We start from the raw sequence: 27,926 nt of genomic DNA, 5'->3' as shown, positions 1-27,926 counted from the left end.
CCTTCTTTTTTTGCCTTTTTCATGTAGGGCATATCCTTTAATTGGCACCAGATAAGCTTCACGGATAAATGTGCCGTCTCCTCATGCATCAAGAAAAACCGAAACGCACCATACTGTCTCTAGCCAATAATCATCCCATGATCCATGCTCATAAGTCCAGTATCCATGCCATTAGACCTAAGGTCCGACTATACCGAGAAGTCCGAGGTCAGCCTCGGAGCAAGGAATAAGCGATGCGGGGGAAATGCGGGGAGAGCTTTGTTTCTCTGGATGCCCAGCTACGTAGACTAGCACCACAAAGAATGTAGGCTACGTATTGGACGCGATCGGCGAGACAAATGGTAAAAGGGGTCATTTTAGAACTACTCTGAGCTTAGCGGGGTATTTCGAGGGGGAAATAACTAGGGCCAGTGAATGGTGTTGTATGTTGGGTCTGAGTATATATAGTTTCTGCTTACTTGCTTTTCTCAGCGAACATCCTCTGCGTACGAGGTCGATAACCGAGTCACATTTTCACAGAACAGAAAAGATACTGAAGATGCCGTTCAAATCGCGCTATCACGTCGATATCCCAAACACCCACCTCGCCTCAATTCTTCTCAAGTCGCCCACGCACCCTCTCTCGTCAACACACCGATGCTTCTCCGAGGCCGCCCGCCCAGATACCCATTACTTCACCACCCATGACTTCCGACTGTGGAGCCAGCGGTTCGCGGCTGGACTGCGCAAAGCTGGTCTTCAGCCTGGTGACCGCGTGCTGCTCTTCTCCGGTAATGATCTGTTCTTCCCTGTCGTGTTCATGGGGATCATCATGGCTGGGGGAATCTTCACGGGTGCCAATCCGACGTTTGTGGCGAGGGAGCTGGCTTTCCAGTTGCAGGATAGCGGGGCTTCGTTCCTTCTCTGTGCGGACGTGAGTCTGGATGTGGGGATTGAGGCTGCTCAGATCGCCGGGTTGAGCCGGGATCGGGTGTTTGTGTTCAATAATACGATCTTTGACGGGCAGGGGGAAGGGAGGAAAGGGTGCCGCTACTGGGGGGAGTTGGTAGCTTCCCTTGAGGAGGGGAGAGGGTTCGTCTGGGATGAGCTGTCGACGCCCGAGGAAGCTGACAGAACTCTTGCGCTGAACTACTCGAGCGGCACGACGGGCCGGCCAAAGGGGGTGGAAATCACGCACAAAAACTACGTTGCCAACATGCTGCAGTACAACTACGTGTTTTACCTGAACCCTGATTGGAAGGAGAGGTCGGCCAGGGCGCGGTGGCTGTGCTTTTTGCCGATGTACCATGCGATGGCGCAGAACATTTTTATCGCGGCTGCGCTGAGCCGTGAAGTGCCTGTCTACATTATGCCCAAGTTTGACTTCATCAAAATGCTCGAATATGTGGAGAAGTTCCGCATCTCGGACCTCATTTTGGTGCCCCCGGTGGTGGTTGCATTGGCCAAGCACCCTGCGGTCAAGAGCGGAAAGTATGACCTGAGCAGCGTAGAGGCCATCGGAAGTGGAGCAGCACCCCTGGGACGAGAAGTGTGCGAGGAGGTTGAGGCCCTGTGGCCACCGGGTCGCATTAATGTCAAGCAGGGCTGGGGAATGACCGAGTATGGTTTCCTTGATTTTGATTGCAAAGAGTCCTGACAAGCTAATATTATGTCGCTAACAGAACTACATGTTCGATACTGGGCTGGAACCCAGCTGAAAAGAGCTATACTGCATCGGTTGGAGAGTTAAATGCGAACTGTGAAGCGAAAATCATGGCCGACGACGGAGTGACAGAGTATGGACGCAACCAACGCGGCGAGCTCTGGGTACGAGCCCCGAATATCATGAAAGGTTACTGGAAGAACCCCCAAGCAACCAAGGAAACCAAGACGGCCGATGGATGGTTGAAAACAGGAGACATTGCATACGTGGACGACCACGGGAGGTTCCATGTCGTCGACCGCAAGAAGGTTAGCCCACTCTCTCTCACAGCACTGCAACCCATGGTGCATGACTTCTGCATGAAGTATGTAAGCTGACAGTGCCGATCTCGGATAGGAATTGATCAAGGTGAAAGGCAACCAGGTGGCACCGGCAGAGCTGGAGGCCCTGCTACTGGAACATCCTGCGGTTGCCGATGTGGCCGTCATTGGTGTGCAAGTGTAAGTAAATTGACCAAAAATGAGACCCAAGGCTAAGGCTGGTTACCTGAATAGGAATGACGACGAGCGTCCTCGAGCGTATATTGTGCTAAAGCCAGGACACAACGCCGGCGCGGACGACATTGTCGCCTTCATGGATGGCAAAGTGTCTGCGATCAAGAGAATAACTGGTGGGGTAGTTTTTGTCGACGCCATTCCTAAGAACCCATCTGGAAAAATTTTGCGTAAAGTGCTTCGAGAAAGAGCCAAAGAAGAGACCCAAAGGAATGGGGTCACTGCTAAGCTATAGAGCGGTGATTGGGTGTTCTTCCATTTTGACATGATTTAGCTTAGTTTGCCCCTCAGTTCATGCATATTGATACAGATCGACTATCACCCCCAGAGTTCTGGTTGGTGCAGGATATTTGAGATCTGTACAGAGTTTGATGGATCAAGCATCCTATAGATAGCCTGCTCTCCGGGCTGACCAGGTCGTTGGGTCAATAGGTCAGTTACATGAGACAGGAGAGTCGATTAAACATTCTCTGTATTCGAGAACGGAAGTTCTCCACGTACAAACCGAAGCCAATTCGCCATGGACGACTCGAAAGGCAACGACATTGATACAGTTGTCCGTCGGAGTCACCGAAAGGCGGCCACTTCCTCGCCCCTCGACGGCGCCGCTTGCTCTTATAACGGGCAAATTTCGATAATGGCTAGTCATATGGATCGCCTGCGTGGAAATTTTGTTAGCACATGTTTTGATTTGGATCCATTTTTATTGAATGATTCATTGGTGTATACAATCACCCACACTGGCTCAATGTGGCCAATTATCAACAAACCTCGGAAGCGATGTACATGGACCTTGTTGTCCTGCACTAAGGAGTATCCAATAAACTTCAAACAACTCTAGATAACTGGACTCAATTCTTTGGATGGAAAGGGGAGAGGGGAAAAAGATGATTGAGGAGAGGATGAAAGGAGGAGAAAGCGACTGGTGTCGTGGTTTCCCCTCCCAAACATCACCTGTCTCCTTGTTTTTCTTTTCTTACAACACTGTGAAGTTAAACTCAGCCAACGGAATGGCTGACTGGGACAGCCTCATCGGATATCTAGACTATATCGTTGATCCAGAACTATGGGTCTCCAATGCCGACCTATGATGGCCAGATTGATCATAGACCCCAAACTTAGTGAGTACTTAGTCTGATCTAGGTGATCGTCGCTAGATCTGCCTACTCGCTAGCCTCTGTTTCAGGCGCCACTTTCGCTTTCTGAGCCCACCCCTTCTGGTGGCGCATCTACATCAGCTGAACTTGCCAGACTTCCGAAGTCCAGGCATTCTTGCCCCAGGGAGCTGCCCTATGAGGACGTGGGGAGACTTTTGTCTGTCCTCCCGTGTCCTCATCCATTTCACCAGTTCCGTGGCTGATCACAATGCAGCTGGACCGGGATGGCCCCCTCTCTTAGTCGTCGGGCCAGATTGCCAGAGAGAAAGAGACGCACGATATTTATGGTCATCTGGGTTGATATGTGGAGACTATTTGTTTCCAAGCCCCAGGCTAGTAGACAATGACATCTTTCCCTCCGAATCAAACTGGGGTGGCCGGAATGTAACTTCCTGTGCCTTGTGTTCAATCAGCCTCATCTTATAAAGCCGAGGAGAGCCGTCCCGAGAGACCTGGATGTTCCCTTCATTCTCTGATGATGTCCTTCTTGTAGCTTACTCTTACGTCTACTACACTCGAGTCAACACTGCATGGCAAACATCCATCCTCTTGCTCTTCCTTTCTCATCTTGTTCTTCAAATTTCCCAAAACATAGCCGTGAGGGGTCGCGTGAGGGTTGATCTATCCTTGGGGTGTGTTACACAGCTTCTGGTAGATTCCTTGTTATAAGGCTTGTTGACAACGGTTTTAGGATACTTATCCCGATCCAGGTCAAGAGGTGGCGGAGGACAGCCGCTTCATGGAAGGGGACACCGCACATCTGGCAATGAGCCCTGGAGATCACTGCTGGGCCATACCCAAAGTCTTGCAAGCACACTCACTCGGGATAGTATATCCCGCTCTTTTGGTGATCTGCATCGTAGGCCTAGCGCGGCTTATCAGACGTCGACGGCAAGGGCAGTACGGACTGCCTATGAGCCAGATGGATTCACAATTCCAGAGGCAGGAGAAGTATGATCGCCAGCAGCAGACGAAGGAACTGCAGCAGAGTACGCTCAGTTCAGATGCTCCGCCGCACAGAAGCTTCGCTTTTCCTTCGGCTTGTGATATACTGCAACCCCTGTCACAACTTGCACCGTTGCCGTCAAGTGGCTATCTTGCCTCCATTTTGGGATGTCAACCGAGTAGAAGCAAATTGGCATCTGAAGAGGATGGCCAGTTGCAACAGTCTTCTGCAATTGCTGGGTCCGAGTCCAGGGCCGTATCTGAGGGGAACGTCTCCGATCGCGATGAATATTGCCCAGCGACCTCGGATAAGAATGCTGGCTTGGTCGACTCATTCGCTTCGGCCTGTTTTAAAATAGAAAATGAGCATCAACGCCGGGACAAAGTTCCAACAGTACCTGCTGCATGGTCTGTTGAGACTCACAGACAGGAAGTCCATGAGCTTCCAGGCTCCGAAGAACTTCATCCACCTCAGAGACGAAATCAAACAGTCCACTTTCCTCAGGTTGTGGACGCAGAAGGCACCCGTTCCTGGAGGCGGGTGACCGTGGAATACAGCTGAGGTGGAAGAATCCCTTTTCTGAAGTTGTTAGGAACCTCCTCTGGGCACATCTCGAACTCTGTTTCTTCTTTTCATCTTGTCAGTTCATCTATGGTAGATCAGCGTGGGTGGCGGTGTGTTTTGAAGATAAAGTTGTCTATGACTGATGATATTGCATGATTTTTTGGATAATGATGCTTGACTTTCTCGATCTTCCCGATACATAATTCCATTGGAAACGGATTGATTCTCCGCACTCAGCTATCATTCACATGCCAATGATTGTCCATAGGGAGTATCCCAGGGGTAGGGCAGATAAAGTGTAGAAGCTCTCCGCCGCTTACTCATCCATGGCATGCGATCTACAGCCAAGTCTCCAACTTATAGCATCAACCTCCTCACTTTCCTCAATCACAATCTCCAATAGATCAGGAAGCGCAAACATGACTCTCACAACCTTCCCCCAAAGCTCGTCAACAGCACCCACATCCCCCGATCTTAAAATCCTCAACCTCTCTCGCCTCCTCACTCGCCTAGAACACAACCTACTCTCCCCATCCGCAAACCTCAAAGCTCTCCGACGAAACGAATACCAGCGCATGCGCATAGCAGCCGTACGTCTTCCTCTTCCGTTAAGTCACATATTGAATCCAGCAATCAATTTACTACACTCTATCCCGCCGAACTGACACCCCTCACAGAACGTCGAGTACGCCCGCACCCTCCTTTCACAGCTCGAACGCACACTCCCAACCCTCAAACCGCTCGACCGCCGCCACGAGCTCCAAACAGACCTCACGCGAAAGCGACAAACACTCAAGCTCCTCCAGGATGTACTAGACAGAAGTTCCGCGGAAGCGGAAATGCGCCAAGCCGCCGAAACCGACCCAGACTCTGACGAAGAGGACGAGATAATTCTCGATGGTGAGGAGGAAGAAGCGGTAACGGTCACACCCGAGGCAGGGAGTACATCGTCCGCTTCGGAAGGGAACAGAGATACTGTCTCCGAGGAAGCGAGGGAGGAGCTGCACGCCGAAGCGGAAGGCGAAGCTGAATACGAGACGGATATCCCCAAGACTACACTGCAGACTACTGCGTCAACAACGACAGCACCACCGCCATCAGCGACAGCGACAGCAGCAGCAACAACAACAACAACAACAACAACAACTCTACGACACCGACTTCAGAGGGGCCCTACTGCTGCAACAGACTCCACAGCAATAGCTACCGGCTCCGCGACCTCCAAGCTTCAAGAAACAGAGCAGACGCTCGACGCCCATCGCGTCGAACAAGAAGACCTCACTTCCTCCCTGCTTTCCCTTGCGACGCAGCTCAAGGCGTCCTCGCAGGCATTCCATTCCAGTTTGGAGGCGGAGAAGTCGGTGCTGGCGCGCGCGGTCGAAGGTCTCGACCGGACGACTACCAATATGGGCGCCGCTGAGAAGAGAATGGGGATGTTGCGGCGCATGACCGAGGGGAAAGGCTGGTGGGGGCGGATGATGCTATATGCGTGGATTTTCGGTCTGTGGATTGTGGCCGTGTTGATTGTGTTTCTGGGGCCAAAGTTGCGACTCTGAGGATCTGTACTTTGGTTTAAGAGTTTTGCCCTTCATCCATGATCTGAGCGTTGACAATTCGAGTGTTCTGTATATACGAGCTCCTGGCCCTAGTGGCCCGTACATACCTATCCTTTACTTTGACAGACGAACGAGTAGCTACGGTAATCCCATGGCTAAAACAAATGAATAATTCACAATTCCTTTAACTCTGACTATGACCAACTACCGACCCGACATGACACGTGAGAAGAGACATGATAATCTGCATATCCTGCCATTCCCTGTGCCCACTGCCATATTGTCCTTCATTGTTTCCAATGGGCACGAAACCAAGGATAGGGTGAGTGGTATCAGGTTGCACACAGAATCTGTGACGAGGGCATCAAGATGATGAGAGGATATCCAGTATTCGAAAAAGCAGAGACATGAAAAATTGAGGCAGGTATGGAAACGTAAAGAGGGATGAGATGAGGATTAGAAGACAAACGACAAGATTGAATAAGAAAATGCGGGCATCCCATGGAGAAGAAAAAAGGAAAAAAAGGAAATGGACATAAACCACAGAGTCTCTCGCCTGCAGGGCTGTAAAGAAACAACAGATAACCCGCTGCACAAGGCGAATGAAAAAAGAAATGATGAACAAACTCCTGCTCTGTGTCTTTGGGGATATCAATGATCTTAATGATAACAGAGAGCTGGTGAGATATCATTTCCACACAAAGGAAATAAGGAGATTAGTAGATGGACAGATTGAATGTCTCAAACGCCAGGGTCTCGAGCAGAAGAGAGTCGAGATCACGTATGGCAAGAACATCCAGGAAAAGAGACAGAACATCGACATCTGATTACAAGCCACATCATTATGTGGTCTAAATGTTTTAAAAGAAATACCTCACTCCGTCAAGTATAATGGCTCATTAGATCAGACCACAGAGTCTAAGGTTCTCTTGGATAATGATATCTGGAAGACGTTAGTGGTTGGTAATTAGAAAAAAAAGGGCCTTTAGGAGACGTACCATTTACAGCCGCCATGACGAAACGAATTTGTGTAGTATCGGTGGCGCATGTGAAGTGAGTGTAGATCTGCTTCTGCTCGGCCTGGTTGAGTGATACGAAGCGGTTCAGGATGTAATCGCAGGCTGCGGCGTAGTCGGCACCGCCCTCATAATCGGGGAAATAGTTCTTCATGGGGCTGACAGGCAGCTTCTCCTTGAATCGATCGATCTTGTTCAGGAACAAGATGATAGAGGTCTTGACGAACCACCGGGAGTTGCAAATCGAGTCGAACAGGGTGAGCGCTTCCTGCATACGGTTGACGGTCTCGTCTTCGAACAGAAGCTGATCGTACTCCGAGATGGCGACGAGGAAAAGAATTGTTGTCACGTTCTCAAAGCAGTGAATCCACTTCTTACGCTCCGAACGCTGACCACCGACATCGAACATGCGGTAGGTCAAGTCGCCAATAATAAAGGTCGTCTCTGTGATACCAGTGGTCTTGACTCGAGAGCGCAGAACATCCTGGTCGGTGGGAAGGTAGTCGGGCTGAGCGATACGGTCGATCGCATCGAAGTAGCTGTCAACCCGGTTAGCAACCTTTCTGAAGCACCGATGAGGGACAGAGTAAACCCACTATTTGGCGGAATCATTCAATTGGTACTCGCGGGAACGCTTAAAGCACTCCTGAACACCAGTATCACGCCAAAGAGCACCAATGGCGTTTCCAACCTCCGGGGGCAGGCTGTCGCCCTCAATCTGAGCAGGTTGCATGAAGATGGTCTGAACATGGTATTCGTTGCGAGCGTCTTCCAGGGGAAGTTCCAGCGACTCCATGGCCTCCAAGATGACGCGCATTGACTGAACAGTGTTGCTGTAGATGATTTCCTTGAAAGATTCCCGTTCATCGCGCGAGTATCCACCCTCATGGATGAGCTTCATCTGCTTCAGGATCGTCGACTTGCCGGACTCACCAGCTCCTGTTCAAGGACATTAGTGAAAAAGGTCTTGTCGAGGTTGAAGAGCGGCTCGATGGAGGCATACCGAGCAAAAGCATCTTGATCTCATTTCGCTGCATCATCTTGTCCCTTTTGAGCTGGTTCTCAATCTCCTCGTTACGGGCCTTGCCCTCCTTATCCTCGGTACTCATTCCACAACCCATCTTGGCGGTAGTTGATTTTATTCAATTGATTTGGAGTGTCTTAACGAAAGTCTAGTGTAAGGCAGGTATACTCGGAAGGGGTTTTGCGGCACTGATTATCGTGCAAGCCTATCAATGGCAGATGTCAGCAAAGAAGACAAGGAACGTCAGGAAACCATCAGATGAGACAGTCAACGACACATCGAACGTGATACTCCATGGGAGAGAAAAATCGCAAATGGAAAATGCCCGTAGAAAACAGACGGACAACAGACAATTACAAATCAGTGTGATCGTGCTGACGCAAGGAGAGGTAGGTTCATGCGGCGGAAACGCCCTCTCGAGGCAGACCAGGCAGACGGGCGGCTGTGCTAGAGGGTAAAAGGAACAAAATCACCCACTTGGTTTGAAATCCTTTCCGGCGGGAGGATGATAGTTCGCCCTTCTCAGATAGAAAGACAAAGGCGATAGCTGCTCGGAATCGATTGATGATAATATTACCGAGAAGCTGAGCGACAGTACAGAAAAATGGAGAGGGGGGGAGTTTAAAGGGGTGTAAAAATTATAGGTAGGTGAACGAGTTAGGAGCGGGCGGGAAAGGAGGCGAAAGGAAAGAATAGTAGTTAAGTTGAAACCGCCCGCAAGGCCGGGAGAATAATGGGCTAAGCACCGGGTACGGAACCACAATCTCGATCCGATCGAATGGAGAAGAAGAAAATAAAGTATGTAGAAGGAAGACAGCAGTCACAAGAAAAGAAGCTAGAGAACAGGTGGGATGAAGAAATTGATCTATCTATCAACCCTTGTCAGAGGAGTCGATAGATGAGGATGGATGATTTAGGGAGACAGAAGAAGAGGACGAGAGAAAGTGGGAGTGGAAGAAAAGCCAAAAGGCTTTAGATTTGGGGGTGGGAGCTGCAGGTAGAGAGGGACCGAAGAGGCTAACGTAAGGGGAAAAATCCGAGAGACAGAGACAAGAGACACAAGATATCTATGGAGTTAACCTACGGAGTAGAGAGGTACTACTAAGTACTAAAGTCAACGATCTATCTACTTACCTACCTACCTTGTAGCTAGGTAGGCAGGTACTGTACGAGTACACGGTATGATGAGCAAAAACTAAGTTTCGGAGAACGAGACGAAATGAAGCAGATTTGCAGCGGAAACCTCTCTTCTGTTCACTTTTGGGAAAGAACAATAAGGGGGAAGTGGAGCCAAGTGACCAGAATTGTGGGAAGTTGCCTTTAGTCACTATGGTGATTGGTTGAGAGGGTAAGGGGCCATGCTGGAGACACAATTCTGCGAACCAATGATCGGACCCGTCGGAGTCGATTACCCTCCTTTTTGATGAATGGACCACGGTACATTAGTTACCAATTCAATCCGACAGGGCGGCTATCATTCAGCTGGCTGCAAGAGAGAGATCTACAGAGGAGGTACGGAGTATACTATGATGATTCAGTAAGGTATGGTTAAAGGCAGCCCTATTCAAGCAGATTGAAACCATTGTGGTATCAGAATCAGAATGAAGCCTGAAGAAGCTGTCATCTTTGTTTTGTCAGTTGATGCAACCGAAATGTGGGTATCATTCTTGTTTGACTAGAGTTTGAGATGAGAGCACACCATGACCGTATCCATATGCCATTGCACCTGCTGAAGCTCGATAAGTAGATTTCTGCTGATGACCTTTCCACTTGTGCTCTAGACTTTTTTTCATATTCCGGCTTATGAGACTACTGAGGCGATAATGTAATTAAATGCCATCATCTTACGCAGATCATTCCAGTCCCTGACTAAGGACTACACAACCCGATTCGGCTCCAGAATGAATGGTGTCCCACGTGAAATATGACACCTGAGCTAGGACTTGGCTTGTCCTTGCCGTTTCCACGTACAAGCCAGAGTGATCATAACAATTAGGCAACGTCTATCTAGACTAGATACTGCAAAATATAAATAGTCAGCTGAATGATAGTCACACTGGGACTGTGCAGTTTCAGCGTGTCGCCACGCGGTGGAGATCGCCTATGACTGGAGCCACAGACTCTAGCATCGGTCCAGGAACGAGAAACAACTCTGCACGCAGCGCGACTAGTAATGGTGGCTGCTGCGACAGTGGCTTTTTCTCTCATCCTTCTAGAAGGATTCTGTCTCAAGCATCTTCATACAGATGAACCTATTCTTGTTTAAAGCAACGGAGAAGAAGATGATCTCTAATACCTTGGCTATCTAATACTCAACTGATACGCCCATACTTGCTTATTCTTCGTTTCTCCACAGAATCCTGTCGATCAATAATTTCTCCGCAGATGTAAATCACCATTCGGCATTTGGAAGGAGTGTGTCTTCCTCTCTAGGGAGACGGGTGACTTTCCCTCGTCTCTTGTAGCATCGGCAGTAGACTAGATGGTAGTAGTAGTAGCCGTCGGATAAGTAGTCACAGTCATCTCGAAAGCAGGGTATTTCATCACAGGTACCTAATACCTAGATTGTTTGTACTACTACCAATAACCCTGTACCAACTTTGCGACCGAACAACGGAAAATACCCGGCTACTGTTAAACTCTCTTCTTGCTGTATGAATGCACGCTGTGGGTTTTGTGTGCCTCACCCACAATAGTCTCAGTCTCCACTGACGATTCGTGCTCTTGCCGCGCGCTTTGCCTTTGCGATGACCAACTAGACTGCGATGACTATGCCTAGACTAACTAGTCGACCAGACTATTGAACGCTGTATAATCGGAACTCCATGCATGCCCCCAACCTTTTTTCATCATACCACATGGCATTACAATAATGAACTCTAGAGTGAGATCAAGAGGATCATGACCACGAGAGTTGATATTCGGCGGCGTCTTGACTATGAATATCAATGCCCTGGTTCGGTGTTGTTTACTGAACCCTGGGCAGAATAATGAAGAAGATCTTGGTTGCTCCACATCTTCAACCACGAATTGAGTCCTCTTTGCCCGCTCATTCGCTGGTCGCAAGGAACGCCGATTCAGCCCTCGATCTCGATCTCTGTTCTTCAGATTGTATCTAGCTGTGATATTGTCTTTTTGTTTCGCGTTTTCATCACCTTATAGAATCATGCTATGACATAAAACTTTCGTCTGTATCTAATACCACATCTCTATCATAATGTCTCACGAAATGTCCTATATGGGCCATCGGGGTACGTCACCCTCACCGCAACCTACGGTGTTCGACCACTGCTTCTGCGAATCGAACCAGTCCAAATCTGTCCACAAAAACACCAGTATATGCTAACAAACAATGCGCAAACCCAGCCTTCAACCACGACCAAAGCGCCGACGCAGAAGCTGAATACGACCGCCTGCGCGACCTAGCCCGTCAAGAAGCCGCAAAGCGCAACTCATGTTTCCAACGCGTGCGCCTGCCCTTCCCCCCTACCCCGCGCCTCATTGAACAATTACAATCCTAGCACAGTAATTGACACGCATACCATGCATCGCAGAGCCAAGAAGCATACTCAAGCGGCGACGGTGCGCTGGCCAAAGAACTCTCCGAACAGGGTAAAGCGCACGGCCGCAAGATGGACGAGTACAACAAGCAAGCATCCGAGTTCATCTTCCGCGAGAATAACGCCGACGGGCGCGTGCCGGCCGACACGATCGATCTGCATGGGCAGTTCGTCGAGGAGGCGGAGGATATTCTCGAGCAGAGGATCAAATATGCCAAGGCGCATGGGCAGACTCATCTCCATGTGTTAGTTTTCTCCATTCGGCTGGCGGGCTCACGGGTAGAAGGGTTAGTTTGCTGACGGTTATGACTTGCAGGATTGTGGGAAAGGGAAACCACTCCGCCAACCACGTCCAGAAGATTAAGCCGCGGGTCGAGCAGGTCTGTCGCGAGCTGGGGCTGCAGTATGCCACCGAGGAGAACGCGGGCAGGATATACGTAAATCTGACCGGGGGCCCGGCGGAGATGCCACCGTCCACTGGACACGGACATGGACATGGATCTGGTCATGGGCAGAGCTACGGTCATGGCCAGCAGCCGCATCAGCAGTACCCCGGTCAACAACCGCATCACCAACAGCAGCAGGGTGGGCAGCAGCAGGACGAGATCGAGCAGGTGGTCAATGCGATCCTTCCCGAGTGCTGCGCAAGCTCGAGAAGGCTTGTTGTACAATTATGTGAGGGTGTTCTTGGTTGGTTATATTCATGGGTATGGCATATATAAGGTATGACTTGGAGGCTATAGTACAGTAATGCTTCGTGCGGTAATTTTGGGTGGAGATACCCACCTACACTAGAAGTTCAAAGATATCATGATGCAAGAGATTACAGTGCATGAATGCATGTTCACTCGAAAAGGCAACTTCAGTTATATAGAATTTGCTGTATTGTCAATCTGTCTTGAAGAAGCCAATCATCATCATCATTGTCATAAATGACAAGGCCATCAATGCAATCCGAATCCACCCAAAATGCTGCCATCCTGGTTTACGATGCGGGTATACGCCCACTGGGTATAAGGTAGTTGTACTTTGTAAAACACAAGAACTCTCATTTGCCGCCATCACCGCCATCAGCGCCATTAACATCATCCCGCAAAGTTGACTCGGTGATCTTGTCGAGGATCGCCCGTACCATCGCCCCATCCTTCTGCCCCTCGGCCTGTTTCCCATTGCCCTGTGCGTCAATCTCGTCGATGAGAGATATCGCCTTGTCACGGAACTCCCGGACCACTTTCCTCGTGTAGGCAAAACTGCCAGTACTTTCCATGTAACTAAGCGCATACAGCTTGACTTCCTCGTCCTTGGTTCGCTGTTTGAGAATACTGATAAGCTGATGGTTCCGTGGGTTGGACCGGATACTGTGGATAATTGGGAACGAAAATTTGCCCTCGGTCAGATCCTCACATAGACCCTTGTTCTGGGTGTAAGTCTTGTTGGAAAGGTTGAGATAGTCATCGCAGATCTGAAAGGTCAGGCCCATGACATTGACGAGGCTGACGCAGTCTATGCCCGTGGTGCTCTCGGCTTGCATCAGCTTGATCGCGAGTCGGAAGAGGCCGCCCGTTTTGTTCCCCACCATGTCCAGATAGTCCTCTTCCGTAGGACAGGTGAGCGTGTCTCGCCAGAACAGATCCATCCCCTGACCCCGATGCAGATTCAAGAGTTCCTGAACGAAGATATCAATAGCAGTCGGGTTATTCAATTTTTGAACCTCTTGAAGAGCCAGAAAGTATACGTAATTGGCAGAGTTGATGGTTTGCGCGGTACCGAAGATGTTGTGAGCGACGGGAATGCCGCGCCGGAGGATGGAGTTATCTTCCACATCATCGACCCTGGCAGGAGACGTAAATCAGTGACTATCCTAGCGGGAGTATTATTTCGCGACTTACAGCAACGAAGCGGTGTGAAGCATCCCCACGACTTTGGTGATGATTGTGAGGCTCTCCGGAGGGACTTGGAGCCAGACGTTGAAAGCTGTGATGAGCTGCCGCCGGATATCCTTGCCGGGATGTTGCTGCATGTAGTCATACGGGCCCATCAGGATCTTCTCGTACTCCTGCGACCACTTCCCATCACGATATTTGGTGCCATCGAAGCTGGATCGGTTCCGGGTATGTCTTTTGGAAGAGGTCATGTCGGTCTGAGGCCTCTCGCCTTGCAACTGGCTTTCATCCATCGCACATGAGCTTGTACGCAGACGGTCGGCCATACCGGCGGAGCTCTTTCGAGTTGGAATCTCTATCGGAGGTTGAAACGCAGATCCCGACGACATGAGGGGCAGTTTATACAGCTCTCACTTAGAAGTTGCTCTGCCCACGAGGTGTCAAAAACATGCACGTAACCTGGTCGGGAACAAAGAATTTGAGAGCGCTTGCATCCATCAACGATCCTCGAAACTCTGTTCAAATACACAGTGGCCAGTGGCAGAACGCGTGGGTATGCCAGCACATCCTATATGCATGGTGGATGAGTAACTTTGTGAATTTATCACATGCACCCCACATCCATCAGTGGCCGTGAAGAACCTTAGGCCGCTTGGCAGCTAGGCAGCAAGGCAGCAAGGCAGCGGAAAGTAAAGTCATGTGACTGGGCCATTCGGGAATCGGGATATTTGCAGTTTTGCAGTGACTCAGGAACAAGGGATGAATCAAGGCAAGGGAGAGATTAGAAAATCCCGTCATCAGTAGGAATAATGCACATTCTTACAGAAGGGGCTGGTAATTTGATGAGGGAGAAAAAAGAGTTTTCTTTCGGAATTTCTCCACCTTCAGGCATCGCTGCGCTTTTTGTTGATATGATGGTGTCATTGTTGATAACTCTCCGTTTCCCGGGGCTGGGAGATCTCTAAACGAGAGATCGTCCCAGGGCCGAGTTGAACAAGATTAAGCTGAAGGAGAACATGGCGTAGCTGAGGCTGACATCATTAGTAGCTTGAGTCTTGGAAAGCTCCTACTCTGTCCACCAACAAGATGGTCCTAGTTCGTCACCAGGGCTGAAAGGTAAGCGCCCACGGGTAATGGGGGCCGCACGTTTCCCGGGGCAACCGTCTGGCTGTAAGACCGTAGAGACTAAACACTGTGGGTGGCTGGGATGTGGAGAGAGACGGTCTAGAAGAGCCACTTAGCGAGGGGAAAATGGATCAGAGTGATGGAATTCATCGGCACGATCTTCCCACGATGATGCTGATTAGGATTTAGGCCCTAGGCACTAAGAGTCTTATGGTGCTGGACTACGACGGGGTAAGTTAGCCCAGATGCCCAGATGAAGTGTCAATGATGTGTTGGGCAACTTGGTCGCGCTATCTTCCCTTTCTACCAACGATCAATAATCTTAATTGATTATTAAATCCACATCCCAGCGAAGGAGAGAGAGAGAGATTTGAAAAAAAGAGTGTCTGGCCTGTGTTCTATTTTTGCCTTTTTGGCTTTTAGCGAGCTATAGATAACACTACTGTCTCCAGTGTTCCTCTGCCTTGGGACTAAAGGGTTCTTCTTCTTGACTATCCTCATCCTTCGGTTTATATCTCCGTTATCCTGTATCCTTTGAGCCTCCATTTTTTACTTACTCATAACATATTATATCATATCGCATCTCCATTATACCTACTCATGGAGACGCTATTGGCGCACTCATTCGACTATCTCTCTTCTTATGAGCCAAGCAAAGTCCGCAAGGGATTGCGCCAGGTGGAAGGCCTGCTCGCACAGATCTGTCTGTCCAAGTCGAAACAGCCGGTGTCTGAAAAACGAAGGTCGCTGCTGTCGTTTGGAGCTCCACAGCCAGAGCCCAAGGCTCTATCTGACTTGAAAGATGATCCGGCCTTTCGAGAATTCTTCAAATTGCAAGAAGGCTTTCAATGGAATGGTATGTTCTCATGATGGTTGCGGTCGTTGTCGCGCTTGCCCAAAGACTAACAATTCAGCAGTCGCAATGCGGTTGGTGACCTGCCTGGAGCATCTGCTGGGTCGCGGAAGGACTGGCACTAATGACTTGCTCATTCTCTCTACCCTTGACCTGATCCAAGGTGTTCTACTCCTCCACCCGCCATCGCGGACTCTTTTCGCTCGCGAAATCTACATGAATCTTCTTCTTGACCTCCTCGACCCCATCAATTGTCCTGCGATTCAGTCCGCGACGCTTCTCACTCTTGTCACAGCCTTGTTGGACCACCCAGCCAACACGCGAACGTTCGAAGAACTGGACGGACTGCTCACCGTGACTTCCTTATTTAAGCAACGCGCGACTTCGCGCGAGGTCAAACTCAAGCTTGTTGAATTCCTTTATTTCTATCTGATGCCGGAGACTGCAACATATCCCATCGGAGCAAGTGCTCCAAATACGGCGGTCTGTGGTTTACAGCGCAGCCCTAGCAAACTGGGCGGTGGTCCATATTCACGAAGTCTCAATGTGGCTGGGCCCGGGCATGGAGGAAAGGGCCATGGGGACACGCGCACTACCGAGGAGAAGCAGGCTCTGTTAGGGCGATATCTCAACAATGTTGAGGACCTAGTGGAGGATCTGAAGGAGACGGCTCCCTTTGGAGCGACGGTCTATTAGCATGTGGACTTGATGTGCTGGATTGATATTGTTTTTCTAATCTCTCTCTTCTGTCTATTCAGCGATGGAGCGTTCCTGGGTATGGGTGCTATCGGTTATGACTGGTTCTTTTCTGTTCTCAATTCTGCGGTTTGGATCAATGCCCGGTTGCTTCTTTCCTTTCCATTTACTTTCATACTTTCTTACCTCCCGTCTGGCACGGTGTCAGGTCCGTTTTCTTTACCTCCAATTTGGTTTCTCTCTTTCTCTCTTTCTCTTTCTTTCTCATGTTCGAGTCACGATCTTTGATGTCTCATGGTGTCATGTCAGGCAGTCTAGAAAGATAACGATCGCAACAATTGAACGCAAGACAATTTTGAATACGGAGGTTACTGTCTACTTTATGAATACCGGTCTTGGCTAGAGCGTGATACACCACGTTGACACGTTGCCTGTCACTCAATTAAACTTGCATGTTATGCATGCAACCCGGGAAATATCTGCGTTTCCACGTTCAACATTTATGATTCATCTGCCGGACTGGTATGAATCACATCTCACATGAACAATTACTGATTAGACTGGTCGCAGCAGGTTCTTTTCCGTAGGCAAATGAGAGACAGACTTTGTTCTTACACTGCGCTGGGCTGCCTGCAGCCTGGCGCTTACACTAAGAGTACGACCCAAAAATGACCCAAAACAATCCAGGAAAGGCGCCTGCTCCAAGCAAGTCCAAATGACGACGGGGGATCTCAGAAATATATTTAGTATTTGGACCAGTCGAAGCATACGGCAAATGGGCAGAGGTATGCAGCCACAATCCTCGGCTATAAGAACAACGACTAAGTCCACCCACCAGGTCTCCAGCAGACGGGAACTTCCTCAGGCACTGAACCCATCCACCTTACGCGGTCTACTCCCCCTGTTTCTAGACAAAATCTTCCAATCTCAACTGCAACGACTCCGATTGGTCGATCTGGGTGGCGCGGGCCGGAATACCCTGCAGCTTCTGAGGCTCACGCCTCGGGATGCCGAGGTTTTCAGGCTGATGCCGCACGGGGGATGCTGGAGGTAGCTGGTGTAGTTTTCCACAACCAGACACTTGCAGACACAGATGGAAGCGCGCGGGGGTATATCTGGATATATTTGATTCGCAGCGATTGCCACCGGAGGCTTGGAGGTGTTGAGTAAGCTGGCGCAGAAGTGGTTGGGATCACTGGTGGTTTGGTATGTGCTTGAGGAAGTAGATGTAAACATTAATTTCTGTATTGTTTTGTCTATTTCAGGCGTCTTGTCTTCTTTCGCAGCTTCGTTAATGCATGCAAGTATGGTTAGTACATATTATACAGTAGGCTGTCGGCCTAAAAGAACTTTAGCAGTCTGTCGCGATGTTGTACAAGATTCTCATGCTGTCGCAGCAGCTCCCCCAGTCGGTTCTGCTTCCATCCCATCCCTTCATCCAGAATCAGATACGTGTACGCGAAAACACTGGCGTCGAACAACCCGGGATTCGGTCGGTTGAAGAAATGCTCGTTGTCTCCTAGTAACGTCGAAAGCGCCTCAAATGCGTCCGCAGCATCGGCCTCCAAAGCGATGACATCGACGTAAGCTGATGTCTTCAGTAGCTCGTCACGCGCAGCGTGCTGGAGCTGCATGGCCAGAGCGGCGCGTACTGCACAGTTGCTGGTCGATGGATCCACATATAGTCTCCGCGCTACTGCTTCAAAGTTCTTCGGGTCCAGGTATAGCATGTATAGCTTTTTCACGTCAGCCAAGCTCGATTTCATACATCCCGAGGACACCACCCACCCAGGCATTCCGTATCCGGTGATCCAGTAACGAGGCATACACCTCAAAACGCACATCCAATTGCTGCTCTTCCTCACAGTGGACCTGTTCAATGGCCCATTTTTGTAGTTTGTTTGAGGGGATTGGCCCAGTAGTAGCGGCTGGCAGCGCGGGGAGAAGGAAGGGAAGCGCGCCGGTTGGAGAAGCGTGGTTGTTCGAGGGGACGATTTCGAAGTCAATTCCTACAAATTTCAAGTATGCCTGTACTCAGAGTAACCCAGTCAGCGATCGATCATGACTAGGAGTTTTACTTTCATCAATCTAACCTGCCACTTGAGACATTGCGGGTTGAAGGACGGCCTCCCTCGTCTGGCGCTCGCGGGATCTGTGAAGACAAACAAACGGTTGCCGCGTCGGGCTATTCCGGAATGGTGAGGAAGGTCATTTGAAGGATAGGTGACAAGAGGGAATCGGTCGAAGATGCGCTTAATCGGCGCAGGAACGGAGAAGAAATCCCGAGCGCGAGAAGACGTCGTATCCTCCGGAGCCTGGCCGGAGGCGCCACGGTTGTCTGGGGACATGGATGGATGGATGACAGAGGATGGGAGAGGCTCGACTTGGGTAGTGGTGTAGTATAAACCCCGTATGACAACGTCTGTAGACGTAAAAAGAAGTATCTCACGTCAGACGGGTATAAGGATACTGGAAGTATAGCTAAGAAACGCCCGGGGCGGGGATGGATGGTTCCTGAAGCTAGTCGCAGCTCAATTGGCAACGCATCCGCTTGTTTCTAGTATTTTAGGATAAACTCCGCGAAAACGCCTCAGGCATACAGGGACGGATGCCTGGTTACTTGGTTATATGCCTGAGGCTCACATCGCGTCACGTTCCCCCACTCATCATGTCATCAAGAACCAAAGACCTCCATTATGATTGGATCTTCGCTTCTTTCTCAAAGTTCCGACTCTCCAGGGGAGAATTATTTACTGCCACTATCAAGGACTATCTCCCGTCGCTGCTCCCCGCATCTTCAAGCGCCTACAAGGGTGCAGTCTGGCTGTTCGATTCTGCGTTCTTTGATTGCTATTTGCTTCTTGGCTTCCTCACCGACAGATGATCGCAGAGAGTCGACAAATCAACTCCTGCCCTGTCTTGTCCTATTTTCAGTTGCTACTTAGATTGAACTTCCCTCCGCTTGGTTGAGCAACCGGATCCTTCCGCACTCTATAGTATCTGATCATTGTGAGGTTTCTTCTTTCTCATCCCCTAGGACGGACCTCGGAAATTGTGCTTTTGACCGAAAGGTTTTGATTTGTATCATTTTATTTATTTTCTAGCCGCCCTTACCTCCCCGCTTGGTACTTGATCAGAGCTTTGACGCGCTAGTCATTTGCCAAAGTGGGGTAAAAACTTGCGGACGCTTACAGAGTCAATTGATCCAACCGAGGAGACATATCTATCGTTCAGCCCATAGTTCAAGAGGTTGACCGTCACCATATGGTCTAGGCTGGATTGAGATTAACCAACTGCAACCATGCCTCTTGATGAAGAGGGAGCCAAATGGTCATGGTAAGGCCTGACTCTTCAGTTCAGCGTTGGGATGTCCTCCGGTGTTGCTAAGCCTGTATCTGCAGTAAACCATGTATTCGTGGCCATCGCTCGTCGAAATGCCAGCATTTCGACAGGCTGATGATCAAAGTCCCAAAGGCTGGGCGTCCGCTTGCCAAATGTCCCCATCCGAAAGGCAAGTGTAGCTGTCAGCGGGAGTGCGCCTTTATGATTGCTATACCCAAAGGTTAGTATGACTCGGAGGAGAGAACCTTCTACCGCACCATTTTTTTGCCGTCGGGACTCTGGAGGCTGACAGTATCCAGGATCTACCTGTCTATGTAGGCCAGTATATCAGGTGCCTGCCAGCATGGGGGAACATGGGCCGGCTCAAAATCCACTCTCCGTCGCCCCCATGACTCCGCAACTACCGTCCACAGGTGATAGCCAGCAGCGCGAGAGAAGGGCCAGTACTTTCCAACCATCTCCTGAGAATTTCGCCAGTGGTTTCACCCCTATTTCTGGATTTGAGAACAGGCACGGCGAGAATGGAGTCTTTAGCCATCTGCCGCCATATTCGCCATATGACGCAGGGCTCGGTATTGCTAGCAACTCGAGCGGCGCTACAAACTCAGAATTCATCACTCCACCTGCTTTTATGGCTCAGCAGGCATTTGATAACGTCCAGAGCTCAGGACCCCAAAAGAGTAGCTGCTGTTCTGCAAAGACGCCAGCAACCGTCCCCGCACCGACTCAGAGTTCTTGTTGCCGAAAGAATGACTCGCCTATGAATTCGCAGACTGCATCATACCAGCCCTACTCGGATGGCGCGATGTATCCACCAACTTCGACTCCACAGAACTCATCCTGGCAGCATTTCTATACAGCTGGCCAGCATAACTACTCGTCGCATTACCCTTTACAGAATCAGGCACTTGGACAGCCTGGGGTCATGCCGAACTACATGCCTCAACCGACAGTAGACTACTCAAAGCCGAGCTTCTCGCAGCTTAATGTCTCCAACGGTAATGGGTTCTTCCACGGCACCCTATCACAACCCACGTCGGGTCAGACACAAACTCTTGGTTCCCCACATGCAACTTTCAGCGGAGAGCGGAAGCACGACTGCAACTGTGGGGATAGTTGTCAGTGTCTAGGATGCGCGACCCATCCCTTTAATAACACTACCAGACAGCACGTCCAAGAAATGGGTCTCTTAGTCACGCTTGATGGTGAGGAATCGAGTTTCGAGCGTTTGAATGGCTACCGCAATCTGCAATCAAATGGCAACCCTGATGCCACTCCGTTCAACTACAACTTGACCAATTTCAGCCATTTCGGCCACGAAAACCACTCGGAGGCCTTACACAACACGGACAACGTCAGTCCAAATGGCAGCTCGCCTTCTACAGAGTACCCCTCAGAGCAACATCTGATGGTACCCTCCGAATATTACACCATCGAATATCCTGTGCAACTCCCCAATGCTTGCTCAGATGTGACTGGCAGTTGCCTCTGCGGCAACGATTGTGCCTGCGTTGGCTGTCTCACACATAGTGGTCACAATGGCCTTGCGGTCGAGTCCTCAACGATCGAGAACAACGATTTGTCTCCATCGAGTCCTTCTGCAAAGCATGAGGGCGTCCGCTCCCCGCTCATACCTGGGCACACACATGCCACCGTTCAATCACCAAACCCAATGCTCTAAAGATTTAGCGATTGATGGTGCCTTTTGCTGCACATCGCTAAATAGAATGTTTTGCCCCATTTCTCTTTTGATGCCGAACCTGGCGTTCGAAAACTTATGACCCCGATACCCACCTAATAGATGTTGGATCTTAGAGCCCCTCATTCTGCCTCCTTTCTTCTGTGCATAGTTCTACTCGGACAGCGTCCATGCCTACTCTGAATTCTTCGTTTTCGAAAGCTCTCCCCTCTTTTGTGGAGGTACATTCCCGGTGTTGTGGTTGCTCGGTTTCTCATTTGGGGTTCGTGCCTTGAGCGCGTGGACGCTGCAAGAATGGGGGTTTCTCTTGTCTTCTTTGCTCCTGGATCGATAGATGCGTTAGAGTAGCCTCAAAGGCAAAGAACGCAGTCAGTCTACTGCTTAGTATCTCAGACCATATGCAAGCTACCGAGGCGACGACACCGCCATTCCTCCAAGGATTCATCTTGTGCTCTTCTGGCAAAAACAGCCGCAATATGCTTGAGCGCGTCGACAAGCGACATTTCCGAGGTAGTAAGACGACATGTATAATGCATGCTGAAAGGCAAATAAAGCCTAGAACATTTCTGAGCTACTTGAAAAGCGCCTCAACCGAACTTATTTTCAACACCTATGCAGGTACCGTACATGATAAAATGCTAAACCAATATCTATTTACGCAACGCATCTCTAACGGGAGAATCACCCCGACGGAAGGAAGCTAGGACCGTGTTAGCCGCCGTACTCATTATCTGTATCGATCATTATCAATGGCCTTGCACATACCGTCGGCTTCTTCCCAGGCACGACCAGCTCCGAAACCCAGACCAACCCACGCGGGCCAAGCTCTCCGCTTGAAGAGAAGGACTGAAAAGACAACGCCGAAGGAGAGACCGAGGGAGGAACGAATGATCATCGAGGAGATGGCGCGGTCCCACTGTAAACAACGTAACGTCATATTAGCCATTGGAAGCAAAAATTGTATGCAATCGGGCTTGGATCCGAATCGGACTCTTGTCATAATCGACTCCTTGCGGTCGGAGGCAGGCTGACACCAATGACAGAAAGGGAGTCATGAAAGCGTGATTGTACCTTCTCATTCAGCAATGCCTCGCTCACGGGCTTGGTGGACCGGAGAACCGGCTGGGATTCATTGGAGTCGGCCATTGCGGAAGATCTAGAAGTTGGTCCATTAGTATAATGGCATTAATGAGCAAGGGCGGGTTCGCAACCGACATTCAGCAATAGACTTGTGCAAATGTCACGCGAGTGAATTGACAACCAAATTAAGGAGATGATGGAACGAGTCGGGGAGCGACGTCGATCGAGCTTCGGCGGGCAAAGGCGGTCGGAAAAAATAGGCTTGGGCGGGTTTCTGTCGTCAGTCAGTTTGGGTCCGCCGTCTTAAAAGGTATCTCAACTTTTTTTGCCTTTGGGTTATCTGATAACGAAGCAAAGAACACCCCACTTTCTTCCTTTCTTTTGATTCGGGAGAGACGGACGGGGAGTTCTGTCTACATAGATCTCGGACGAGATGCCTTCAGTCGCGGAGGTTAGTATTTTCAGACTTGTCTTCTGCGGAATGCGTATGCTGATCTTGTGTTGCTTTGCTATATACAGCGCCCGCGCTCGTCGCAGGAAACTCTGCTGCGGCTCGAAAAAGGCACCGCTTCACCTTTGGCACAGATCAACGACGCTGCTCAGATAATCGGACTTGATCTAAGCCTGTGTGCGACACATCCGGAACTCAATCGAACCGGACATATTCAGACCAATGCCGCCCCGAAAGAAGAATGGGTTCTCCGGTGGTTGTTGAAGAAGCTGCGGGCAGGGAAAAGCCATCGTGTTGAACCGGCCTCGTTTCTCCTTCTGCGACAGTTGATCGATCTGATCCCTCCAAAGACCTTGGCGACCATACTCAAAGACCAGAAGTTTCTAGCGACATTAAGCGACGTGATTACAGATCTGGAGGAAGATATTTTTGCAACCCTCGAGAATGGAAAGGCTGTTGATCTGCGCTTTGGTTCGGAGTCGAGCGATACGTTGGGCGATTCACCACATGACGACAGGAAAGGAACTAAGAGGAAGAGAACCGATGCCGACGACCAAGATGCTATGGATATCGACCAGCAGCCGCAGACATCCTCCTCCTGCTTCCTCTCCTTTATTCGCGTTTTGGATTGTCTTTATAGTTTGGTTACGTTGGCGAGTCGGGCAGCGGGTATCGATGAAGTCGCTAGCTCGCACTTGAAGCATGCCCTCCGCGGCGAACCAGAATCAGTCGCGAAACTGCTGGGTCAATCGTTCAAGCTCGCTGCCATAGTCTCCAAACAGCTCTTCGACGGACGAAAGACGACCGACTTGCAACATCTCCTCTACATCATACCGGCCGTGTTGGAGTTGTGGGAAATGAGATCTTCCCGCCGGGACGATTCGGACGCCGGGTCAAGTCATGAATCCTTTGCAAAGTATTGCTTCCAGAATGCACTCAGGCTTCAGGTCTGTGTACGCTCTATCAAACTTGATACGGACGAGAGGGTTCAGGTCTTACACGGTGTTGAGCGTTTGATTGCCCTCCATGTCGTCCTACCGGCTCGTACAGCGTTCTTCGATCGAGGTGGTGCGGGCATAGACTACTCAAGTGACGAGCCGGACTGGAGTTCCGTCAAACCGGTGTCCGAGACGTTCAAGCCTATTCTTTGTGCGACTGATTCTTCAAAGACCGTTAAGCAGGAGAAGAAGCTCTGGAAAACTGCTGAGCTGCTCCCTGAGTTCCTCGATATCGCTGCTCGCTCCGTTCCCAGAGACACCTTTCGCCGGCAGACACACGAGGCTCCCTGGTTGGAAACCCTCTTTGTTGCGGTTGCGGAGCTGGCATTCTCGATTGTCAAACAGGAGAGTTTGGGTCCATCGGCCGCCTACGTTTCCGAGTTTGTTATCATTCTGGAACAGCTCTTCCGTATTGTTCTAAACCGGAACGTGCAGCTCTCTCTACATACGCTTCTCACCCATGCCGCATACACGGGGCTACTCAAGGAGGGTCTGTCCGCAGTTGAATGGGGATTGACGGCCTTGTTAATCGAACTGGGAGCGGATATTTTCTTACCGAATTCTGGCCTTAAGGATTCAGCCAAGTTGCTGAGGGCTCTACTTGAGAAGATACTTCTTCATTGGCGCAGTGGCGTGCACCGCACAGACAGCAATTACGATACCATTAAGAACGGAATAGTGATCCCCTTGCTGCGCGCGTTCCTTTCTGCAAGAGATCTTCCGACTTTCATGCAACTATGGTACGAGCAGTTGATCGACGTCGAAGAGGCGCGCCTCGCGGATAGCAGCTTGAGCCTCTTCTCTATTTGGGAGGACGATGATTTGTGTAATGTTTACAGCGATATCTTGCGGAGTCCCCTCACACACGCTACTGCTGATGCGCAGATGCGAGCAGCCGCAGTGGAAATAAGAGGCGAGGACGGGAAGATTTCCTCTGCACCCGGCCCTTTTGCTCAATTTGTCCTCTTAGAAGCTGGTCTCAGGAACCGAGCGCTCGGTGCTGCGGGCGCCAGAGAAGAGTTGAACTCTATTCTTGACACCCTGACGGCGACGCTGTCCTCAAAGCAGAGTTTCCACTGGCGTTGGCGTTTGTGGCGACTGGCCCGCAATTTACTCACAAATAATGTGCAATCAGCGGAAGATCCGCTCATGGTCGCGACTTTGAATCTAACCGATGCGGCGGTGGGTTCAATTCAGCGTAACCATAAAAGTCGAATGAAGAATACATGCGCTGCATTGGAATCGTTCGAAGCGTATCAATTCGCGCTGGCCGCTGTCAAGGAAACAACCGACACAGGTCGTTTGGAGAGTTTCCACATCCTAACCGGCGAGGTCAAGGACTATATCGGCACAATCACCAAGCAAGATGCTTTGGGATCCCTAACTTCGCCTTGGAACGGTCGGGTTGAAACACTGGATTCATCAGTGTCTCTTGCCTTGGGCTACTTCCTTACGCTCGTCAGAAGCCCTGATATTTGGCCTCAGCTGAAGACTGATGATAGGCGTGTTCTTTTCGAGCGCGTTCTGGGTCTAGCAGCGGCACAAATTCCATTGCCCTCTGCTAACTTGGAGACTCCTCCCTCGAATGCAAGATTTGTCCAGGCATGGGCCTCAGTCGATTGCCATGAATACCTACTCAACTCGCCGGCAATCGCAGTGGATCTCGTTCATGTACTTTCCAAGCAGCTGAAAGATGATAAAGAACACCGCAGGCTCTATATTGAAAGCCTTCAAAGAGTGCCTGGACCGTTGATCATGCGGCGCCAAAGAGGCGTGCTTCTGGACCTGCTTCAGAAAATTCTTGTCGAGGAGGATAGCATGGCGGAGATCAAGCTCGGACTCCTGTCTTTGATGGCCAAACTGGCAGATATGCCCAAGACCGCAGCGACTTTCACGAGCGATTGGGAGCCTATGTTCACCGCTGCCAAAGCTGTTACGTTGCAGGGGACTGAAAACGATGTACAGGTTATGAAAGCGTTCCGCAATCTACATCGAGCAGTGATATCCAAGCTGCTTGTTCTATCGGAGGAAGATCGTGATAAGCTGTTTAAAAAGATGTATCGCAAGGTTTCAGCCAAGGTCCTGAAGTTGAAATCCCTTGACCGCGACTCAATGGAGTGCTTCTTCTTCAGAACTTCACTATCGCAATTCTGGCTCCATCGGGAACAGCTTTCTGGCGCATTTGTTGAAAAGGAGCTCGACTCCTGCCGCCGGCATATGTTTGATTTGATTGTGGCTGAAGTTCGGTCTGTCAAGGATCAGTTGAAGAAGAAGAAGATTGAGGAAACCGTTACTTTGATCAAGATTCTTGATGCCCTGGAGGACTTTGAAGACCTGGTGGCGGATAGCACTGAGGTTGAGAAATTCCTGACAAAGATCGAGAGCTATGTGGAAAGGTCTATGGACTCGCGATCTTCGTTGAGAAGGCTCATAAGACGCCGTGTCTTTACTGGTCGGCGATCGGACAGAAGCATCACCGTTCCTGTTGTTCAATGCGCTGAAACTCTTTCCCTCCGGCATATGTTTGGCGAGGAGCAGCAACTCCTCATCCGAGCGACTACAGAGAAGTTCAAGTCTATGAGCGTGGATGAAGTGACCGCGGTGATTCAGGAATTACGGGAGCTTGGATTTGAGGGCGATCGTGCCGCTTATCGCCTACTTACTGCTGGTGTTGCAGTCGCTTCACTACCGTCTATCGAAGACAAGGAGACTTCTGCAGCAAAAGAGTTGTCACTCCTATGCACAGCAGTTACAGAGTCTCTCACGCGCAGTACTGCCATTGAACATTTCACTTTCGCCACAGAGTGTCTGGACATTCTACTCCGCAACCACACCCGTTGCATTGCGCAATGGAACATCGACAGCCTGCTGGCAGCTATCGCAGTATGCGCCTCGAGAGCCGGACCCCGCATCAACCCAGAGTATGCTGCAGCCATATACGTCCGGCTCTGTAAGCTGATGGGAGTGCTGCTGGGACTTCACCGTCAGAAACTCGGTGGGCGTTTCCACTTGATCCTTCCGGCCATGCAGCGACTTTTGAACTGCCTTTTCGCCCGCTCCAAGAAGAGAAGTCGGTCCATGCTTTCCGCAAAGGGGTACACACAGCAGCCGTACTGGCTTGCACCATTGCAGGCTTCACATGCCGTCCATTTCACCCGTCTGCTCACCTCGCTCTGCGATCCCACAGTTTCCGCCGTCTCACGACCCACACAATCTGGAGGCAGCCGTGAGGCACTCACTGACCAGACCAAGAAAGCCAAGCGTATTGCGGGTCAGTATTTGCAGTACTTGATCATGGAGTACGCGCAGAGCTCACTCCGCGGCTCCTTGGTGCCGGACGTAAAAGCAGCAATCCTTCCTGGTCTCTATGCCGTTCTGGACGTGATGTCGCGGGACACCATGCGCGCCATGAATGCAGGCTTGGACGTTTCTGGACGGGCCATCTTCAAGGGTCTCTATGATGACTACGTGAAGTTTGGCAAATGGAACAAGGGCTAAGGCGAGAGCGGATTATGCAGCCGGTTGAGGTTGAACTGGGATTTCTTCTTATGTATACAGATACCACTTTTCCACTACATGTTAGACCATGAAAATTCTACAAGACGTACCAGAAGCAGACTTACGGTAAACACAATCAGTAGCCGAAGCATTCAATAGATATATCCTGCACTGGGTCCTCGAGCTGAAATCACGTGATCTTCCTATTCCCGGGGATATTTTTCGGCAGGACTCGTTTTCTATCATCAGATCGTCAAGCATTAAAACAGCTGTCCATTCGGC

The 27,926-nt window shown here is 50.2% G+C and overlaps 10 protein-coding genes across 10 annotated transcripts; 6 read left to right on the top strand and 4 right to left on the bottom strand.

Annotated features, from left to right (window-relative positions):
• Nucleotides 1-538: 538 nt before the first annotated feature.
• Nucleotides 539-4,860, top strand: ALT_7958 (acyl--CoA ligase; the record flags this gene model as incomplete). The annotated part of the gene is made up of 5 exons (XM_033555856.2): nucleotides 539-1,599; nucleotides 1,662-1,950; nucleotides 2,039-2,142; nucleotides 2,197-2,317; nucleotides 4,045-4,860. The coding sequence occupies 5 exons, from the start codon at nucleotides 539-541 to the stop codon at nucleotides 4,858-4,860; spliced, it is 2,391 nt and encodes a 796-aa protein (XP_033411747.2).
• A 422-nt stretch (nucleotides 4,861-5,282) lies between these two features.
• On the top strand, nucleotides 5,283-6,419 carry ALT_7957 (uncharacterized protein; the record flags this gene model as incomplete). Its single annotated transcript, XM_033555855.2, has 2 exons — nucleotides 5,283-5,453; nucleotides 5,541-6,419. 2 exons carry the CDS (start codon nucleotides 5,283-5,285, stop codon nucleotides 6,417-6,419), a joined length of 1,050 nt encoding a protein of 349 aa, XP_033411746.2.
• An 899-nt stretch (nucleotides 6,420-7,318) lies between these two features.
• On the bottom strand, nucleotides 7,319-8,556 carry gpaA (guanine nucleotide-binding protein subunit alpha gpaA; the record flags this gene model as incomplete). Its single annotated transcript, XM_033555854.2, has 4 exons — nucleotides 7,319-7,362; nucleotides 7,418-7,974; nucleotides 8,032-8,374; nucleotides 8,439-8,556. 4 exons carry the CDS (start codon nucleotides 8,554-8,556, stop codon nucleotides 7,319-7,321), a joined length of 1,062 nt encoding a protein of 353 aa, XP_033411745.1.
• A 3,120-nt stretch (nucleotides 8,557-11,676) lies between these two features.
• ALT_7955 (Smr domain-containing protein) lies at nucleotides 11,677-12,770 on the top strand (the record flags this gene model as incomplete). The annotated part of the gene is made up of 5 exons (XM_033555853.2): nucleotides 11,677-11,710; nucleotides 11,826-11,926; nucleotides 12,014-12,264; nucleotides 12,336-12,709; nucleotides 12,763-12,770. 5 exons carry the CDS (start codon nucleotides 11,677-11,679, stop codon nucleotides 12,768-12,770), a joined length of 768 nt encoding a protein of 255 aa, XP_033411744.2.
• A 297-nt stretch (nucleotides 12,771-13,067) lies between these two features.
• ALT_7954 (FPP/GGPP synthase family protein) lies at nucleotides 13,068-14,228 on the bottom strand (the record flags this gene model as incomplete). The annotated part of the gene is made up of 2 exons (XM_033555852.2): nucleotides 13,068-13,851; nucleotides 13,909-14,228. 2 exons carry the CDS (start codon nucleotides 14,226-14,228, stop codon nucleotides 13,068-13,070), a joined length of 1,104 nt encoding a protein of 367 aa, XP_033411743.2.
• Nucleotides 14,229-15,627: 1,399 nt separating this feature from the next.
• Nucleotides 15,628-16,576, top strand: ALT_7953 (cell division control protein 14; the record flags this gene model as incomplete). The annotated part of the gene is made up of 2 exons (XM_033555851.2): nucleotides 15,628-15,883; nucleotides 15,945-16,576. The coding sequence occupies 2 exons, from the start codon at nucleotides 15,628-15,630 to the stop codon at nucleotides 16,574-16,576; spliced, it is 888 nt and encodes a 295-aa protein (XP_033411742.1).
• A 1,340-nt stretch (nucleotides 16,577-17,916) lies between these two features.
• ALT_7952 (putative mitochondrial outer membrane protein (Sam35)) lies at nucleotides 17,917-18,924 on the bottom strand (the record flags this gene model as incomplete). Its single annotated transcript, XM_033555850.2, has 3 exons — nucleotides 17,917-18,312; nucleotides 18,365-18,604; nucleotides 18,670-18,924. The coding sequence occupies 3 exons, from the start codon at nucleotides 18,922-18,924 to the stop codon at nucleotides 17,917-17,919; spliced, it is 891 nt and encodes a 296-aa protein (XP_033411741.2).
• A 1,382-nt stretch (nucleotides 18,925-20,306) lies between these two features.
• Nucleotides 20,307-21,599, top strand: ALT_7951 (uncharacterized protein; the record flags this gene model as incomplete). The annotated part of the gene is made up of 1 exon (XM_033555849.2): nucleotides 20,307-21,599. One exon carries the CDS (start codon nucleotides 20,307-20,309, stop codon nucleotides 21,597-21,599), a length of 1,293 nt encoding a protein of 430 aa, XP_033411740.2.
• Nucleotides 21,600-22,267: 668 nt separating this feature from the next.
• Nucleotides 22,268-22,763, bottom strand: ALT_7950 (MICOS complex subunit MIC10; the record flags this gene model as incomplete). The annotated part of the gene is made up of 3 exons (XM_033555848.1): nucleotides 22,268-22,317; nucleotides 22,383-22,533; nucleotides 22,689-22,763. 3 exons carry the CDS (start codon nucleotides 22,761-22,763, stop codon nucleotides 22,268-22,270), a joined length of 276 nt encoding a protein of 91 aa, XP_033411739.1.
• A 367-nt stretch (nucleotides 22,764-23,130) lies between these two features.
• On the top strand, nucleotides 23,131-27,644 carry ALT_7949 (ribosome biogenesis protein URB2; the record flags this gene model as incomplete). Its single annotated transcript, XM_033555847.2, has 2 exons — nucleotides 23,131-23,148; nucleotides 23,217-27,644. 2 exons carry the CDS (start codon nucleotides 23,131-23,133, stop codon nucleotides 27,642-27,644), a joined length of 4,446 nt encoding a protein of 1,481 aa, XP_033411738.2.
• Nucleotides 27,645-27,926: the final 282 nt, after the last annotated feature.

The sequence above is a fragment of the Aspergillus lentulus genome, assembly GCF_001445615.1.
Source record: "Aspergillus lentulus DNA, contig: Alt16, strain: IFM 54703, whole genome shotgun sequence".
In the NCBI taxonomy this organism is placed as follows: Eukaryota; Fungi; Ascomycota; class Eurotiomycetes; order Eurotiales; family Aspergillaceae; genus Aspergillus; species Aspergillus lentulus.
This window is presented reverse-complemented; position numbering and strand designations above follow the sequence as displayed.